Genomic DNA, 17,107 nt, shown 5'->3' on the forward strand with positions numbered 1-17,107 from the left:
CAGTCTTTCTTGATAGGTCAGTCCCACCATCCCGGGAATCAATCTGGTGAATCTTCGCTGCACTCCCTCAATAGCAAGAATGTCCTTCCTCAAGTTAGGAGACCAAAACTGTACACAATACTCCAGGTGTGGCCTCACCAAGGCCCTGTACAACTGTAGCAACACCTCCCTGCCCCTGTACTCAAATCCCCTCGCTATGATGGCCAACATGCCATTTGCTTTCTTAACCGGCTGCTGTACCTGCATGCCAACCTTCAATGACTGATGTACCATGACACCCAGGTCTCGTTGCACCTTCCCTTTTCCTAATCTGTCACCATTCAGATAATAGTCTGTGTCTCTGTTTTTACCACCAAAGTGGATAACCTCACATTTATCCACATTATACTTCATCTGCCATGCATTTGCCCACTCACCTAACCTATCCAAGTCACTCTGCAACCAAGACTTGTTCTAAAAATAATGTAGCGGCAGCATTTTGTAACAGTTATCAGAAGTAGATAGTTGTTGTTGGGTTGCAGACCAACTCAAATTCAAATAGGATAGGCCATTTTCTAGCTAGGTAATGGGCCTGTTATGGGACTGACAATGTTTGTGGTACTGGTTTATGTTATGCTTATTGGATCCATAATACCAACCGCTAATTTACCAGTATTGCAATTGAGCATGTCACGATTTAGCAATGTGTGCTTCAACCAGATATATATGCCAGCAGACACAACACAAATATATTACTAAAGACAACTGGCAACATTCCTACCCCATGGTTGTTTTTCATGCTACGACATAGATTACTTTACTTACTGTATAAACAATGTTCCCAAGAAATAAATAGTCTGTAGACTGTCCATTTATAAAAACTGCATCTGAAAGAAGAAAAGGAAAGAATAAACATTACCTGCTGCAGATTCTGTACGGAATGCTGCCTACTACACCACTGTTAAAAATCATATGAGAGCACGTGAAACTTCCTGATGATAATACGGCACTGGTGATGTTAAATATTTAGAATTTCTAAATTGCCAGGTATTTGGAATTTCTATTACAAGAATCTGTATTATAAGACAATGTCCATATCCTGACTTGTATTAAATTAGCTGCATATATTCATTCACTCACTCTCAGTCACTGCTTACAAATTGTGATCAAACTGAATACTTAAAAAGGAGAGCACAGACGGGCACATGCCCCACATGAATACTGACCACATTTACTAAGAGGTTTTGTCTCGTGTGTGACTGTAGGTCTTCCAGAAGCAGGATGTCACCAATATAAGCCAAAATGTTTTAAAAGAAACAGGTGGACATGATATCTCGATATTAACAGAGACATCAACTGGCAAAATCGTTTTAGTTAACAAATCTTTAAAAAAGCTCAATTCACTTTTACTTTAAACTTTGTTACAAGTTACGATTAACAGAGAAAAGGCTGAAGAAAAGCAGACATCACCATCACTCAAAACGCATTGTGCTCCCTGGGTCAATGTCAGGACAGGCTCCATGTACAGTAGACTTAGCCTATTGCTTAAGAACCCAGTTAGCTTTTTTCATACAATGCCAATGCATGGATAATTCACAAATGCTTCAACTGAATGCCAAACTAAAACACAATGCAATAAGCAGGCACGTTAAGGTAATACAATACAACTCCGTGCAGAAATTGGACATCAGACAATAAACAACGAAACATTGATTTTTAGCTGCAGTCAATGAATGATTCCCCATGCTTTTTGCTTGGAGCAACTCAACTAAAGCCTATGATCCACGTATATATATGTTTAATTGTTCAAGACTGAGCAAAAGATTGGACTAACACAAACTAGAAATTCACAGTAAATCAGCAAATCAAGTGGCACATTTTCACTCAAAGGGTATAGAGTTATGGGATAAATTACCAATAAAGTCATTGGTGCAGGCAGTACTATTGAACTCAAAAGGAAATAAGATGTGTATCTGAAGAGAAGAGATAGAGGAATATGGTGAGAAGACAGCTTGTGTGGTTTGTCCCTGAAGCAGATTTTTTTTTGCCACCATGGCCTTTAACTGTTATAAACCTGCAAAGAAACAATACATTTTTGATAAAAAATAAAATCCCAAGTTCACCACTAACTCAATGATGTGGTGCTGAACTATATTGATCAGGAAGGTTCTTGGTGCGAGCTTGACTTGCCTTATCTCAGCCAAGCGTTTTGGAAGCAGTATAATTGGCTTCAATGTCCTTGCAGAAGAAGAAAGAGATTCAGCCAGGTCTCCCACTGCTGTTATGCGATGAATTATGCTTGAAAGTGTGCAAGTATGGATACAGGATAAAGAAAGCATTGGTCTTGGCTATAATGGCTCTCCTCTGTGGACTGCACAGAGTGGACTGAAAGAGTGGTTTATTTGGGAATTTGGAAAGCGTGGGAATTTCTGGTAAGTATTGTGCAAGTAGAAGCTGTAAAAAGTGAAATTTAGTTTAACATTTTGATTTAAGAACATAAGAACATCAGAAATAGGAGCAGGAGTAGGCCACCTGGCCCCGCGAGCCTGCTCCGCCATTTAATAAGATCCATTTCCTTGCCCGCTCTCCATAACCCTTGATTCCCTCATTGCTCAAAAATCTGTCCATCTGCACCTTAAATATATTTAATGACCCAGCCTCCACAGCTCTCTGGGGCAGATAATTTCATAGATTTACAATCCTCGGAGAAGAAATTCTTCCTCATCTCAACCTAGAACCTAGATTTAAACCTAGAACTTTAAAACTGTAGTTAACAGAAGTTGCCTGCCAATGGCAGTGAACTGTCAGTCAGCTGTAAGTATTAGTCTTGAATAGGTGTTAATCACAGAGGATAGGGGAGCTGAGTCAACACTTGTAAATTGGATGTAGCTCTTGAGTATAAACGTCAACAGTTTTTCAGAGCACAGAGTGATCTGCACAGAGTGGACTTAAAGAGTGGTTTATTTGGGAATTTGGAGAAGAGAGGTAAGGAGTTGCAGCTTTTTGTGCATACTATTTGTAGTGCTTTATGTTATAGCTAGATATTTAATTTCATTACCCATTACTTAATCCAGATCAATTAAGAAATCAAGGAATTAAACTGCAAACTAAGTTACTTAAATACAAATGTAATTACATCGAATTAAATAGAACAAGGTCATATAGGGATGGCAGTGCAGGTGGTGTGTTGCAACTGCAGCATGTGGGAGTCTGTGAGAGCATTGTGATCCCAGACAGCCACGTTTGCAAGAAGTGCCTGCATCTTGAGGAACTTAAGCTCAGAGTCATTAAGCTGGAGTCTGAGGTGCAGACATTGTGGGAGGGGGAGAGTTACTTGGACACTTTGATCCAGGAGGCAGACACACCCCTTAGGTTACATAGAAACGTAGAAAATAGGTGCAGGAGTAGGCCATTCAGCCCTTCGAGCCTGCACCACCATTCAATAAGATCATGGCTGATCCTTCACCTCAGTACCCCTTTCTCTCCATAATAGTTAGGTAGGGGTGCAGGTCTGGTTAGTGGTCAGGGACAGGAGGGTGTGACTGCAACTGAGGCAGGTAAGGGGACCCCAGGTGCAATGCTGGAGGAGCCTCAGCCTTTGCCCTTATCCAACAGGTATGAGGTTTTTGCTGTCTGTATGGATGATCAGGCTGACCATGGCACCATGGTGCAGGAAGCCATTCAAGTGGGGGGAGTGAAAGGGAATGTAGTTGTAATAGGGGACAGTATAGTAAGAGGGATAGATACTGTCCTCTGCAGTCAACCAGGAGTTTCGAAGGTTGTGTTGCCTGCCTGGTGCCAGGGTTAAACACATCTCACGACTGGAGAAGAACTTGGAGGGGGAAGGGGAGGATCCAGTTGTCGTGGTCCACGTAGGAACCAACGACATAGGTAGAACTAGGAATGAGGTTCTGCTGAAAGAGTTTGAGGAGTTGGGGTCCAAATTAAAAAGCAGAGCCTCAAGAGGTAATAATCTCTGGATTGTTACCTGAGCCATGGGCCAATTGGTATAGGGATAAGCAGATTAGAAAATTAAATGTGTGGCTCAAAGAGTGGTGTAGGAGACAAGGGTTTTGCTTCATGGGTACTGGGGAAAGAGGGAGCTATTCTGTTGGAACAGGCTCCACTTGAACCGGGCTGGAACCGGTGTTCAGGTGAATCAAATATCTATGGCAATAGACAGGGCTTTAAACTAATGAAGGGGAGTTGGGAGGATTCAGGAAAGAGTAAATTTAAAATCAGCAAGAGAAATGTCAAGGCTCTAGAGCAGAGCAGAGTTTTAGGTAAAAATAAACAGTGGGCCAGGAAGGGAGAGTGTAACAAAGGTAACAGGGCATTACTGACTAAGATGACACCAGGGAACAATAGAAAGCAGTCAAAGCTAAAGGCCTAATATGGGCTGGATTTTCTGATCATCGCCGCTCCGGATGTCGCCCCTGGGCGGCGGCAATGATGGCGGTGAGGGCTTCAGCGATCCACCCATGCAAGACTCCAAATCTGAGTCGATATCGGACCACCACACATGGGATCTGGCTATAGCTTTCATCATTACTATGCCTGGGTGGGTACTGTGTAGGTCACGTATGAACGTTTCTCTGCCTTTCTTGGACAAAGCCACGCGATTATCCCACAAAAGACAGTCTGCCTGTATGGACATTTCGTCTTTACGCTGTTGGAATGGCTTGATCTCTTCATGCATCTCTGCTGGGACGCTGGACCAGCTCTCATGGAGGACACAGTTTTTTACAAGGTTCAGTAAAGGATCCTGGCTGGTCCAGGTCCTGATCTGACGGGCCGTAACGGGTGACTTTTCATTTTCAAATGCATCCATCACCAAGAGCAAGTCTGCAGGCTGTGCCATTTTCACCCCGGTGGTGGGCAATGGTAGCCGACTGAGGGCATCAGCTCAGTTCTCTGTGCCTGGCCTGTGGCGAATTACATAGTAATATGCAGACAGCGTGAGCGCACATCTTTGGATGCGAGCAGTGGCATTGGTATTGATACATTTGCTCTCTGAGAATAGCGATATGAGCGGCTTATAGTCTGTTTCTAACTCGAACTTAAGCCCAAACAGATACTGATGCACATTTTTTACCCTGTAAACGCATGCCAGAGCTTCTTTTTCCAATCATGCTGTAGGCCCTTCCGGCCTTGGACAAGCTTCTGGACGCATAAGCGACCTGTTGCAATGTTCTCGATTCGTTTGCTTGTTGTAACACACACCCGAACCCGTACGAAGACACATCGCAAGCGAGCACTAAACGGTTACAAGGATCATTCAGGACAAGCAGTTTGTTGGAACATAACAGGTTGAGCTTTCTCAAAAGCTGTCTCGTGATTTCCCCCATATCCAATTATCTCCCTTGCATAGCAACACGTGTAGAGGTTCTACCAAGGTGCTTAACCTGGGTAGGAAATTACCAAAATAGTTGAGTTCCAGGAACGACCGCAGCTCCGTCACGTTCTGTGGTCTCCGTCTTGGTGTCGGTGGGTCTGACGCTGTCTGCCGCGATTCGCCGCGATTCTTCTCCCTAAGACCTCGACCTCTGGCGCCAAGAAAACACACTTCGAGCATTTCAACCCGAGTCCCACATGATCTAGCCGACTTAGATCTTCTTCCAGGTTCTGCAAGTGTTCGATGGTGTCCCGACCTGTGACCAGTATGTTGTCCTTGAAAACCACGGTGCGCAGAGCCAACTTAAGCAGACTCTCCATGTTCCTTTGAAAAATAGCTGCAGCCGATAGAATCCTAAACGGGCATCGATTGTAGATGAACAGACCTGTGTGTATTGATGCAGGTGAGGCCTTTCGAAGATTCCGCCAGCTCCTGCGTCATGTCGGCCAAGGTCAGGTCCAACTTGGTGAACGTCTTTCCTCCTGCCAGCGTCGCAAATAGGTTGTCTGCCTTGGGGAGCAGGTACTAGTCCTGCAGCAAAAAACGGTTAATTGTTACTTTACAGTCCCCGCAAATTCTGACCGTGCCATCGCCTTTGAGAACTGGAACAATCGGACTGGCCCACTCGTTGAACTCCACCGGCGCGACGATGCCCTCTCATTGCAGCCTGTCCAGCTCGATCTCCACTTTCTCTCGCATCATATATGGCACCGCACGTGCCTTGTGGTGGGTGGGTCGTGTACCGGGAATCAAGTGGATCTATACCTTCGCCCCAGAGAAACTTCCGATGCCTCGCTCAAACAACGACTAGGCACATGAGGCGCTGTCGACGGACGAAAGCGCTCGGATGTCATTCCAGTTCCAGCGGATTTTTCCCAGCCAGCTTCTGCTGAACAGTGTGGGGCCATCTCCTGGTACAATCCATAGTGGGAGTTCGTGCACTGCTCCATCATAGGAGACTTTTACTGCTGCACTGCCAATTACAGGAATCAGCTCTTTAGTGTAAGTCCTCAGCTTGGGCCTGTGTGCCTTGTTGCACCACAGCCTGTCGAAGGCCTTTTTGCTCATGAAGGACAGACTTGCACCCGTGTCCAATTCCATGGATACTGGAATTCCGTTCAGTTCAACTTTTAACATAATCGATGGACATTTTGTGGTGAAGCTGTGTACCCCGTACACTTCTGCCTCCTTGGTTTGAGTCTCTAGTTCAATGTGATCCGCCATGGATCGGTCTTCCTCTGCAACATGGTGGTTTGCAGGGTTTGCAGCTCGTCTGCACATTCGCTGGAAGTGTCCCATTGTTCCACAGCCTTTGCACACATAGTGTTTGAAGCGGCATTGATGGGCTCGAGGATCACCTCCGCAGTGCCAACAAGGTGTTAGCTGCCTCACATTAACATTTGATGGCGGACTCTTCGTCATCTGAGGTCGTGCAGTTGCAGGCGTGTACATTCTGCCATATGCATTCCTGCCTGAAAACAACGTTACTTTGTGTACAGTACTTGCCAAAACATCTTTATGCTGCGAAATTTGTTTGGTGTTATCGCTGGTGGACATAAATGCCTGGGCTGTCGTTATGACTTTGCTCAGGTTCGGTGTTTCAACAGTCAATAAGTTTGCGAAAGATAACCTCATGGCCAATGCCAAGCACAAAAAAGTCTCTTAGCATTTGCTCCAGGAATCCATCAAGTTCGCAATGTCCTGCAAGGCGCCTTAGTTCAGCAACGTAGCTCACTACTTCCTGGCCTTCAGACCGTTGACATGTGTAAAATCGATACCTTGCCATCAGAACACTCTCCTTCGGATTTCGGTGCTCCTGGACCAGCGTACACAGTTCTTCATACGATTTGGTTGTTGGTTTCACCGGAGCAAGAAGATTCTTCATGAGGCCATAGGTTGTTGCCCTGCAGACGGTGAGGAGGATCGCCCTTCGTTTGGCAGTGTTCTCATTCCCTTCCAGCTCATTGGCTATGAAGTATTGGTTGAGTCGCTCCACGAAGGCCTCCCAATCGTCCCCTTCTGAGAATTTCTCCAGGATGCCAACAGTTCTCTGCATTGTCACATGATGGTACGTTATCTCGTCGCCAGTTGTTATGTCCATAATAAAGTAATGTGATTGAGTACTGTAGACATAAGTAAGTGTGACCTTAGTCTCTTTATTCTAACTCGAGTGTTGGTACAGCATGGGAGGCCTGCTTACATACAGTGCTCCCAAGGGATGCTGCGATCCCTTGGGACTCCAACAGATATGCCCTCTGGTGGCCGTAGAATGCTGGTTATATAGGGTTGCATACACAACAGGTAAGGCCTCCTTTTGAGAGCTCTGTTGGCCCTTCTACCTCTGGCCACATTTTGCACCCCTTCTCAGTGCCTCAGTTGCCTCCGACTTTGACGCTGGAGGGTGAGGTCCAGTGCCAGTACAGCCCCCGTGAAAAGATCCAAATATTGTAATTTCAAATCTTACCTCAATGAAAGTCAAGAATCTTGATGAGCCAGAACACTCGTTAAACTGCCAAACGTTCAAATCTGACAAAAGGCCTGTTTGCCTATGTGAGAGTAACAAGGCATCGTTGTTGGCTGACTAAAACTTTAAGTAGCGCTCCTCCAACTGACATCTGACTGAAAGCTGCCTCCTCTACCTGTTGTTGTTACCAGCAGACACACAAGCAGGGGATGAGGGAATTTTGTTTCCGGGGCGCTGCGCACAGCAATGATGTCACGATCTCCGGGCGCAGGAGATCGGGGCGCAATGTCTTTCCGCTATCGCAAAACTCCCGCCAAATTTAGCAGGAGTCGCTGATCTCGCCGCGTCCAGTTGCAAACCCATTTGCGCCCCGTTATCGCCCTGCAGAGGCGATAACAGGAGACGCAAAGGAGCCTAATTTCACCCTCTTGGGGCAAACATACTTTCCCCTGCCTTTCAATACAAATCGCAGGCATGCAAGAGGATGAGGGTGAGTAATAATAACAACTTTTATTTATAAAGCGCCTTTAACATAGTAAAACGTCCCAAGGCGCTTCACAACAGTGTTACAAACAGATAACTTTGACACCGAGCCACAGAAGAAATTAAGGCCGATGATCAAAAGTTTGTTTAAAGAGGTAGGTTTTAACGAGCGTGTAAGGGAGCAAGAGAGATAGAGAGACGAGAGATTTAGGGAGGGAGTTCCAGAGCTTAGGGCCCAGGCAGCTGAAGGCACGTCCACCGATGGTTGAGCAGTTATAATGAGGGATGTTCAAGAGCAATACAGACATCTTGTGGGATTGTGAGGTTGAAAAAGATGACAGAGATAGGGAGATAGGATTGAAATCGAGGCATCGTTTAACTGGGAGCCAATGTAGGTCAGAAAGCACAGGGGTGATGGGTGATCTTGACCTGGTGCAGGTGAGTACATGGGCTGCTGAGTTTTGGATGACTTCAAGTTTACGAAGTGTGGAATGTGGAAGGCCAGCCAGGAGTGAGTTGGAGTAGTCAAATCTAGAGGTAACAAAGGCATGAATGAGGGTTTCAGCAGCAGAAGAGCTGAGGCAGTGGCGGAGGCGGGCAATGTTACAGAGGTGGAAAAAGGTGGTTTTAGTTATGCCGTGGATATGCGGCTGGAAACTCATTTCAGGGTCAAATATGACATGTAGGTTGCGAACAGTCTTGTTCACCCTCAGATTGATTCTAGGGAGAGGGATGGAGTCAGTGGCTACGGAACGCAGTTTGTGGCGGGGACCATAGATAATGGCTTCGGTCTTCCCAATATTTAATGGGAGAAAATTTCTGCTCATCCAGTACTGGATGTTGAACAAGCAATCTGACCATTTAGATACCAAGCAGTGATGGAGTGGTAGAGCTGGGTGCGTCTGTGCACATGTGGAAACCGACTCCGTGTTTTTGGATGATATCGCCAAGGGGCAGTATATAGATGAGAAGTAGGAAGTGCCCAAGGATAGATCCTTGGGGGACACCAGAGGTAACGATGTGGGAGTGGGAAGAGAAGCCATTGCTGGAGACTTTCTGGCTACGATTTGATAGATAGAATGGAACCAGGCGAGTGCAGTCCCACCTAGCTGGACATTGGTGGAGAGGCGTTGGAGAAGGATGGAGTGGTTAACTGTGTCAAAGGTTGCAGACATGTCCAGAAGGACGAGGAGGGATAGTTTACCTTTGTCACAGTCACAAAGGATATCATTTATAACTTTGATGAGAGCAGTTTCGGTACTGTGGCAGGGGCAAAGAAAGTCAGATTGAAGGGATTCAAACATTGAATTCATGGAAAGTTGATCACGGATTTGGGAGGCAACAACACGTTCAAGTACTTTGCACAGGAAAGGGAGGTTGGAGATGGTGTGATAACTAGCAAGCAAAATGGGGTCAAGGGTTGTTTTTTTAGGAGAGGGGCGATGACAGCAGATTTGAAGGAGAGGGGAACAGTACCTGAGGACAGAGGACGGTTAACAATATCGGCTAACATGGGAGCCAGAAAAGGAAGTTGGGTGGTCAGCAGTTTAGTGGGAATAGGGACAGGGGAGCAGGAAGTGGGTCTCATGGATAAGATGAGTTTGGAGAGATTAAGAGGGGAGCTCAAAGAGAAACTAGAGAAAGATGTTAGTTTAGGGCTAGGGCAGGTGGAGCGTCAGTTGAAGTTTGGCTTTGTGGGCTAGGTGAAGGAAGGGAACTCGCAGAGGCAGCTGATCGGATGGTCTCAATCTTTGATACAAAGAAATCCATGAGCTCCTCACACTTGTTGTTGGAGGTGAGTGTGATGGAGACAGGGGAGAGGGGTTTAAGGAGATGGTTAGCAGTAGAGAATAGTAGCCTGGGGTTATTTTTGCAATCCAGAATGATCCTGGAATAGTGAGCAGTTTTTGTAGACAAGAGTAAGAATGGATAGTGTTTTATGTGTTCGAGCCAGATCTGGCGGTGAATGGCTAAACCAGTTGACCGCTATATCCGTTCAAGTCTACGTCCTTTTGACTTCAGGGAGCGAAGATGGGGGCTGTACCAGAGGAAACGGTAAGGGTGAGAGAGAGTAATCATTTTAATAGGGACTAGGGTATCAAAGGTGGTAAGTGAGGGTGTGATTGAGCAGATCAGTGGCTGAAGAAATGTCATTGTTAAGAGGGCCAAGAGAGTTGATAAGCTCAGTTGAAATAGAATTTGGAGAGAGATTTTTCCTGGAGGCAGAAGGAAGTAGGTTTTCTTAACCGATAAGGGATTAAGAGGTTATGGGGAGCGAGCAGGAAAGTGGACCCGAGTCCATGATCGGATCAGCCACGATCGTATTAAATGGCGGAGCAGGCATGAGGGGCCGTATAGAAACATAGAAAATAGGTGGAGTAGGCCATTCGGCCCTTCGAGCCTGCACCACCATTCAATATGATCATGGCTGATCATGCAACTTCAGTACCCCATTTCTGCTTTCTCTCCATACCCCTTGATCCATTTAGCCGTAAGGGCCACATCTAACTCCCTTTTGAAAATATCCAACGAACTGGCCTCAACAACTTTCTGTGGCAGAGAATTCCACAGGTTTACAATTCTGAGTGAGGAAGTTTCTCCTCATCTCCGTCCTAAATGGCTTACCCCTTATCCTTCGACTGTGACTCCTGGTTCTGGACTTCCCCAACATCAGGAACATTCTTCCTGCATCAAACCTGTCCAATCCCGTCAGAATTTTATAAGTTTCTATGAGATCCCCTCTCATTCTTCTAAATTCCAGTGAATATAAGCCTAGTCGATCCAGTCTTTCTTCATATGTCTGTCCTGCCATCCCGGGAATCAGTCTGATGAACCTGCGCTGCATTCCCTCAATAGCAAGAATGTCCTTCCTCAGATTAGGAGACCAAAATTGTACACAATATTCAAGGTGTGGCCTCACCAAGGCCGTGTACAACAGCAGTAAGACCTCCCTGCTCCTATACTCAATTCCTCTCGCTATAAAGGCCAACATGACATTTGCCTTCTTCGCCGCCTGCTGTACCTGTATGCCAACTTTCAATGACTGATGTACCATGACACCCAGGTCTCGTTGCATCTCCACTTTTCCTAATCTGTCACCATTCAGATAATATTCTGCCTTCCTGTTTTTGCCACCAAAGTGGATAACCTCACATTTATCTACATTATACTGCATCTGCCATGCATTTGCCCACTCACCTAACCTGTCCAAGTCACCTGCAGCCTCTTAGCATTCTCCTCAAAGCTCACACCGCCACCCAGCTTAGTGTCATCTGCAAACTTGGAGATATTACATTCAATTCCTTCATCTAAATCGTTAATGTATATTGTAACGAGCTGGGTCCCAGCACTGAACCTTGCGGTACCCCACTAGTCACTGCCTGCCATTCTGAAAAGGACCTGTTTATTCCTACTCTTTGCTTCCTGTCTGCCAACCACTTCACTACCAAGGTCAATACATTACCCCCAATACCATGTGCTTTAAGTTTGCACAGTAATCTCGTGTGAGACCTTGTCAAAAGCCTTTTGAAAGTCCAAATACACCACGTCCACTGGTTCTTCCTTGTCCACTCTACTAATTACATCCTCAAAAAATTCTAGACAATTTGTCAAGCATGATTTCCCTTTCATAAATCCATGCTGACTTGGACCGATCCTGTCACTGCTTTACAAATGCGCTGCTATTACACCTTTAATAATTGATTCCAACATTTTCCCCACTACCGATGTCAGGCTTACCGGTCTATAATTACCCGTTTTCTCTCTCCCTCCTTTTTTAAAAAAAAAGTGGGGTTATATTAGCTACCCTCCAATCCATAGGAACTGATCCAGAGTCTAGAGAATGTTGGAAAATGACCACCAATGCATCCACTATTTCTCGGGCCACTTCCTTAAGTACTCCGGGATGCAGACCATTAGGCCCTGGGGATTTATTGGCCTTCAATCCCATCAATTTCCCGAACACAATTTCCTGACTAATAAGGATTTCCTTCAGTTCCTCCTTCTCACTAGACCCTCGGTCCCCTAGTATTTCCAGAAGGTTATTTGTGTCTTCCTCAGTGAAGACAGACAGAACCAAAGTATTTGTTCAATTGGTCTGCCATTTCTTTGTTCACCATTATAAATTCACCTGATTCTGACTGCAAGAGACCTACGTTTGTCTTCACTAATCTTTTTCTCTTCACATATCTAGAAAAGCTTTTGCAGTCAGTTTTTAGGTTCCCTGCAAGCTTACTCTCATATTCTATTTTCCCCCTCCTAATTAAACCCTTTGTCCTCTTCTGCTGAATTCTAAATTTCTCCCAGTCATCAGGTTTGCTGCTTTTTCTGGCCAATTTATATGCCTCTTCCTTGAATTTAACACTGTCCCTAATTTCCCTTGTTAGCCACGGTTGAGCCATCTTTCCCGTTTTATTTTTTACGCCAGACAGGGATGTACAATTGTTGAAGTTCATCCATGTGATCTTTAAATGTCTGCCACTGCCTATCCACCGCCAATCCTTTAAGTATCATTCACCAGTCTATCCTAGCCAAACCACGTCTCATACCATCGAAGTTACCTTTCTTTAAGTTCAGGACCCGAGTCTCTGACTTAACTGTGTCACTTTCCATCTTAATGAAGAATTCTACCATATTATGGTCACTCTTCCCTAAGGGGCCTCACACAGCAACATTGCTAATTAATCCTCTCTCGTTACACAACACCCAGTCTAGGATGGCCAATATGTTGATTCCTCGACATATTGCTCTAGAATACCATCCCTTACATACTCCAGGAAATCCTCCTTCACCGTATTGCTACCAGTTCGGTTAGCCCAGCCCAATCTATATGTAGGTTAAAGTCACCCATGATAACTGCTGTACCTTTATTGCACACATCCCTAATTTCCTGTTTGATGCCATCCCCAACCTCACTACTACTGTTTGGTGGTCTGTATACAACTCCCACTAGCATTTTCTGCCTTTTGGTGTTCTGCAGCTCGACCCATACAGATTTCACATCATCCAAGCTAATGTCCTTCCTTACTATTGCGTTAATCTCCTCTTTAACCAGCAACGCTATCCCATGTCCTTTTCCTTTCAGTCTGTCCTTCCTGAATATTGATTATCCCTGGATGTTGAGTTCCCAGCCTTGGTCACCCTGGAGCCATGTCTCCGTGATGACAATTACATCATATCCGTTAACAGTTGTCTGCGCAGTTAACTCATCCACCTTATTACGAATGCTCTTCGCATTGAGGCACAGAGCCTTCAGGCTTGTTTTTTTTTTTAAACACTCTTTGTCCTTTTAGAATTATGTTGTAATGTGGCCCTTTTTGACTTTTGCCTTGGATTTCTCTGCCCTCCAGTTTTACTTATCTCTTTTCTACCCTTTGTTTCTGGCCCCATTTTACTTTCCTCTGTCTCCCTGCATAGATTCCCATCCCCCTGCCATATTAGTTTAAACCCTCCCTAACAGCACTCACAAACACTCCCTCTAGGACATCGGTTCTGGTCCTGCCCAGGTGCAGACCGTCCGGTTTGTACTGCTCCCAGCTCCCCCAGAACTAGTGGGTGAATGGTGGGGGGGTGGTGCTCTGCACAGTGTGTACAGACTGGGGTTCAGATGCTGGTATGTAGGACCTGTTGAAGTATGTACTCACCTTGACCACCCGACTAAGGCCATTGAACTTCTTCCGGCACTATGTCAGGCTGCATTGCACCACACTGCTGGCCTAGACTTCCTTGGCCATTTCCCTCTTCACTACCCTGAAGACCTGGGGCAATGGCCTCCTTCCAGTGGCTTGGAAAAACACTGTCCTCCTTCGCTCCACTCCAGCCATCAATGCCACGCCTATGAAACGACGAGCTCTCTCCCTGGGAGTGGGATCAGCCATTGCCATCAGGGGATTCAGTTGCTCGCAGGTCTCCTTCAGAGCCAGCAATGCTGAAAATGAGGATCTGCACAATGATACAACCTCTCCTTTAAGAGCTGGAAGGAGCCAGTATGAAGGATCATTGCTGAATGCATTGCACCTGAAATTCATCATCGCTCTGCTGGTAGTGCCCCGTAGCACCCCAGAGGTCATTAGCACTTGATTTAGCGCTCCATTTCCTTCCTGGGACGCTAATACACAATTTATCAGTTCAGAATCTCATAAAATTTCAAAAGTTAGCACCCCAAGCGAGCGCTACCAAATTTCTCCCCCCAAATGTCTAACTCTAAAGGTTTTAATGTTGTTGGCATTGCAGTAGACAGCAGCCCATAATCAAAGGTAATGCTCTGTCAATGCTGGAGTTTGGGCCACAATTCAAGAAGCTTCCCTTTGAGAAGGTCATAAGCATCTCGTGTGCATGCCTGGAGGAAGAAGTTGGGGATGGTGAGGCAGGAGGCTTTTGTGGATGCTCAGGATCCCAAGTCGCATCCTTGAAATAAAGAAATTCAAACTTTCATTCTTGTGATCATCCACAAGGATACATCAGGCTATCAACCTTGAATGTATTTCTTGTATTGTGTTTTCTCAGATTCCGATGAAGAACCACGCTGGGCCTAAGTAGTAGTACAGGTGCATCACCACCCTTCCCCATTACACTCTTCTGAACTATCGAGCACCAGTTCTGATCATCCACCTTGGGTTATTTATAATGAAGCACAGGGGCAAAATGGGTGAGCCACTTGCCACAGGTAAGTAGGAAGAAGGGGAGAAGGTGGATTTGGAAGATGAGGCACATTGTTGGAGAGTGAGGGTGAGAGTCCCCCGAACAGTTGCTGGCAAAAGGGGATCCTGATTTACTGAATAGTCTCAGAGATGAGATTGCAGGAGTCTTTGAGGGAACTACCTGACAGGTTATAACATATGGCTGCTACTGTGGAGGGGTATACTAGCTGCATGCGAGAGATTCTACCACAAGGAATGCAGGACTTTCAAACTGCTTGGAGTAAGTGACAGCCTTTGATAAAAAAATGCCACAATGTCAGTCTGGAGATCTCTCGTGTATGCCCACATTGCTGTAATCCAGGCATTGGGCGGTGGTGTCCTTTCCTATGGAACGCCTAATTGAAGAATTGGGACACATTGAAAAAACACGATCACAGCTTCAGTAACATAGAATAGAATCATACAGCACTGAAGGAGGCCATTCTGCTCATCATGCTCTTTGAAAGTGCTGTCCAATTTAATCCAACACCCTAGTTTTTACACCATAACCCTGCAAATCAGTCTTCTTCAAATACATGTCCAATTGCCTATTGATAGTTCCTATGGAATCTGATTCCACCACCCTTTCAGGTAGTGCGTATCCAGATCTTAACAACCCTCTGTGTGAAAACATTTCTCTTCATTTCCCCTCCGGCTTTTTTGCCAATTATTTTAAATCTGTGATCTCTGGTTACTGACCCACTTGCCAGAGGAAACAGTTTTTCCCTAGTTGCTCCATCAAAACCCTTCATAATTTTGAATACCTCTATTAGGTCTCCCCTTAACCTTCTCTGCTCTGAGGAGAACAATCCTAGCTTCTCCAATCTCTCCACATAACTGACATGCCTCATCTCTGGTATCATCTTGGTAAACCTCCTCTGTACCCTCTCCAAGGCCTAAAGTGTGGTGGCCAGAATATTCCAGCGGAGGCCTAACCAAAGATTTGTAAAGGTTTAGCACGACTTCTTTGATTTTTTATTCAATGCCCCTACTTACAAAGCCTGAATAACTTGCCCTGCCACCTCCAAAGATTTGTGAATATGCATCCCCAGGTCCCTCTGCTCTTGGAAACCCCCTCAAAATAGTGTATTTTAAATTCAACTGCCTCTTCATGTTGTTTCTCTCAAAGTGAATCACTTCACACTTATCTGCATTAAATTGCATCTGCAGTGTGGCTGTCCATTTCATCAGCCTGCCTATGTCTTCCTGAAGACTGCCACTATCTCCTTACTATTTACTATGTTGCCAAGTTTTGTTTCAACTGCAAACTTCAAAATTGTACTCTATACCCAAGTCCAGGTAATTTATATAAAAGAAAAACAACGGTCATAATACTGAACCCTAGGGGGATCCCACTGCATACTTACCTCCAGTCAGAAAGAGTCAGCATGGATTTGTTAAGGGAAGTTCGTGTCTGACTAACATGATTGAATCTTTTGAGGAGGTAACAAGGAGGGTAGTGCGTTTGATGCAGTGTATATAGATTTTAGCAAGGCTTTTGATAAGGTCTCACATGGCAGACTGCTCTCGAAAGTAAAAGCCCATGTGATCCAAGGCAAAGCGGCAAGTTGAATCCAAAATTGTCTCAGAGGCAGAATGCAAAGAGTAATGGTCGATGGGTGTTTTTGTGACTGTGAGGCTGTTTCCAGTAGGGTTCTGCAGGGCTCATTACTAGGTCCTTTTCTTTTTGTGGTATATATCAATGATTTGGACTTGAATGTAAGGGATATGATGAAGAAGTTTGCAGATGATACAAAAATTGGCTGTGTGGTTGATAATGAAGCAAGCTAGCTGTAGACTGCAGTAAAGATATCAGTGAACTGGTCAGGTGGGCAGAAAAGTGGTAAATGGAATTCAATCCAGACAGTGTGAGGTAATGCATTTGGGGAGGGCTAACAAGGCAAAGGAATACACAATAAATGGTAGGATACTGAAGTGTAGAAGAACAGAGGCACCTTGGAATGCATGTCCACGGATCCCTGAAGGTAGCAGGACAGGTAGATAAGATGGTTAAGAAGGCATATGGGATACTTACCTTTATTCATAGAATCATAGAATGGTTACAGGTGGTTGTGCTTGAACTGTATAAAACACTAGTTAGGCCACAGC

At 45.2% G+C, this 17,107-nt stretch overlaps 1 protein-coding gene across 9 annotated transcripts in view; it reads right to left on the bottom strand.

Moving 5' to 3' along the window:
• The window catches only part of atp8a2 (ATPase phospholipid transporting 8A2), an 889,999-nt gene that overhangs the window by 142,423 nt on the left and 730,469 nt on the right, over positions 1 to 17,107 (bottom strand). For all 9 annotated transcript variants that reach the window (XM_070892260.1, XM_070892256.1, XM_070892257.1 and 6 more), the window contains one exon: positions 805 to 866. In XM_070892260.1, the coding sequence (XP_070748361.1) occupies positions 805 to 866 (62 nt within the window). The remainder of the gene's footprint in view (positions 1 to 804; positions 867 to 17,107) is intronic.

The sequence above is a fragment of the Pristiophorus japonicus genome, chromosome 10 (genome assembly GCF_044704955.1).
Source record: "Pristiophorus japonicus isolate sPriJap1 chromosome 10, sPriJap1.hap1, whole genome shotgun sequence".
Classification (NCBI taxonomy): Eukaryota; Metazoa; Chordata; class Chondrichthyes; family Pristiophoridae; genus Pristiophorus; species Pristiophorus japonicus.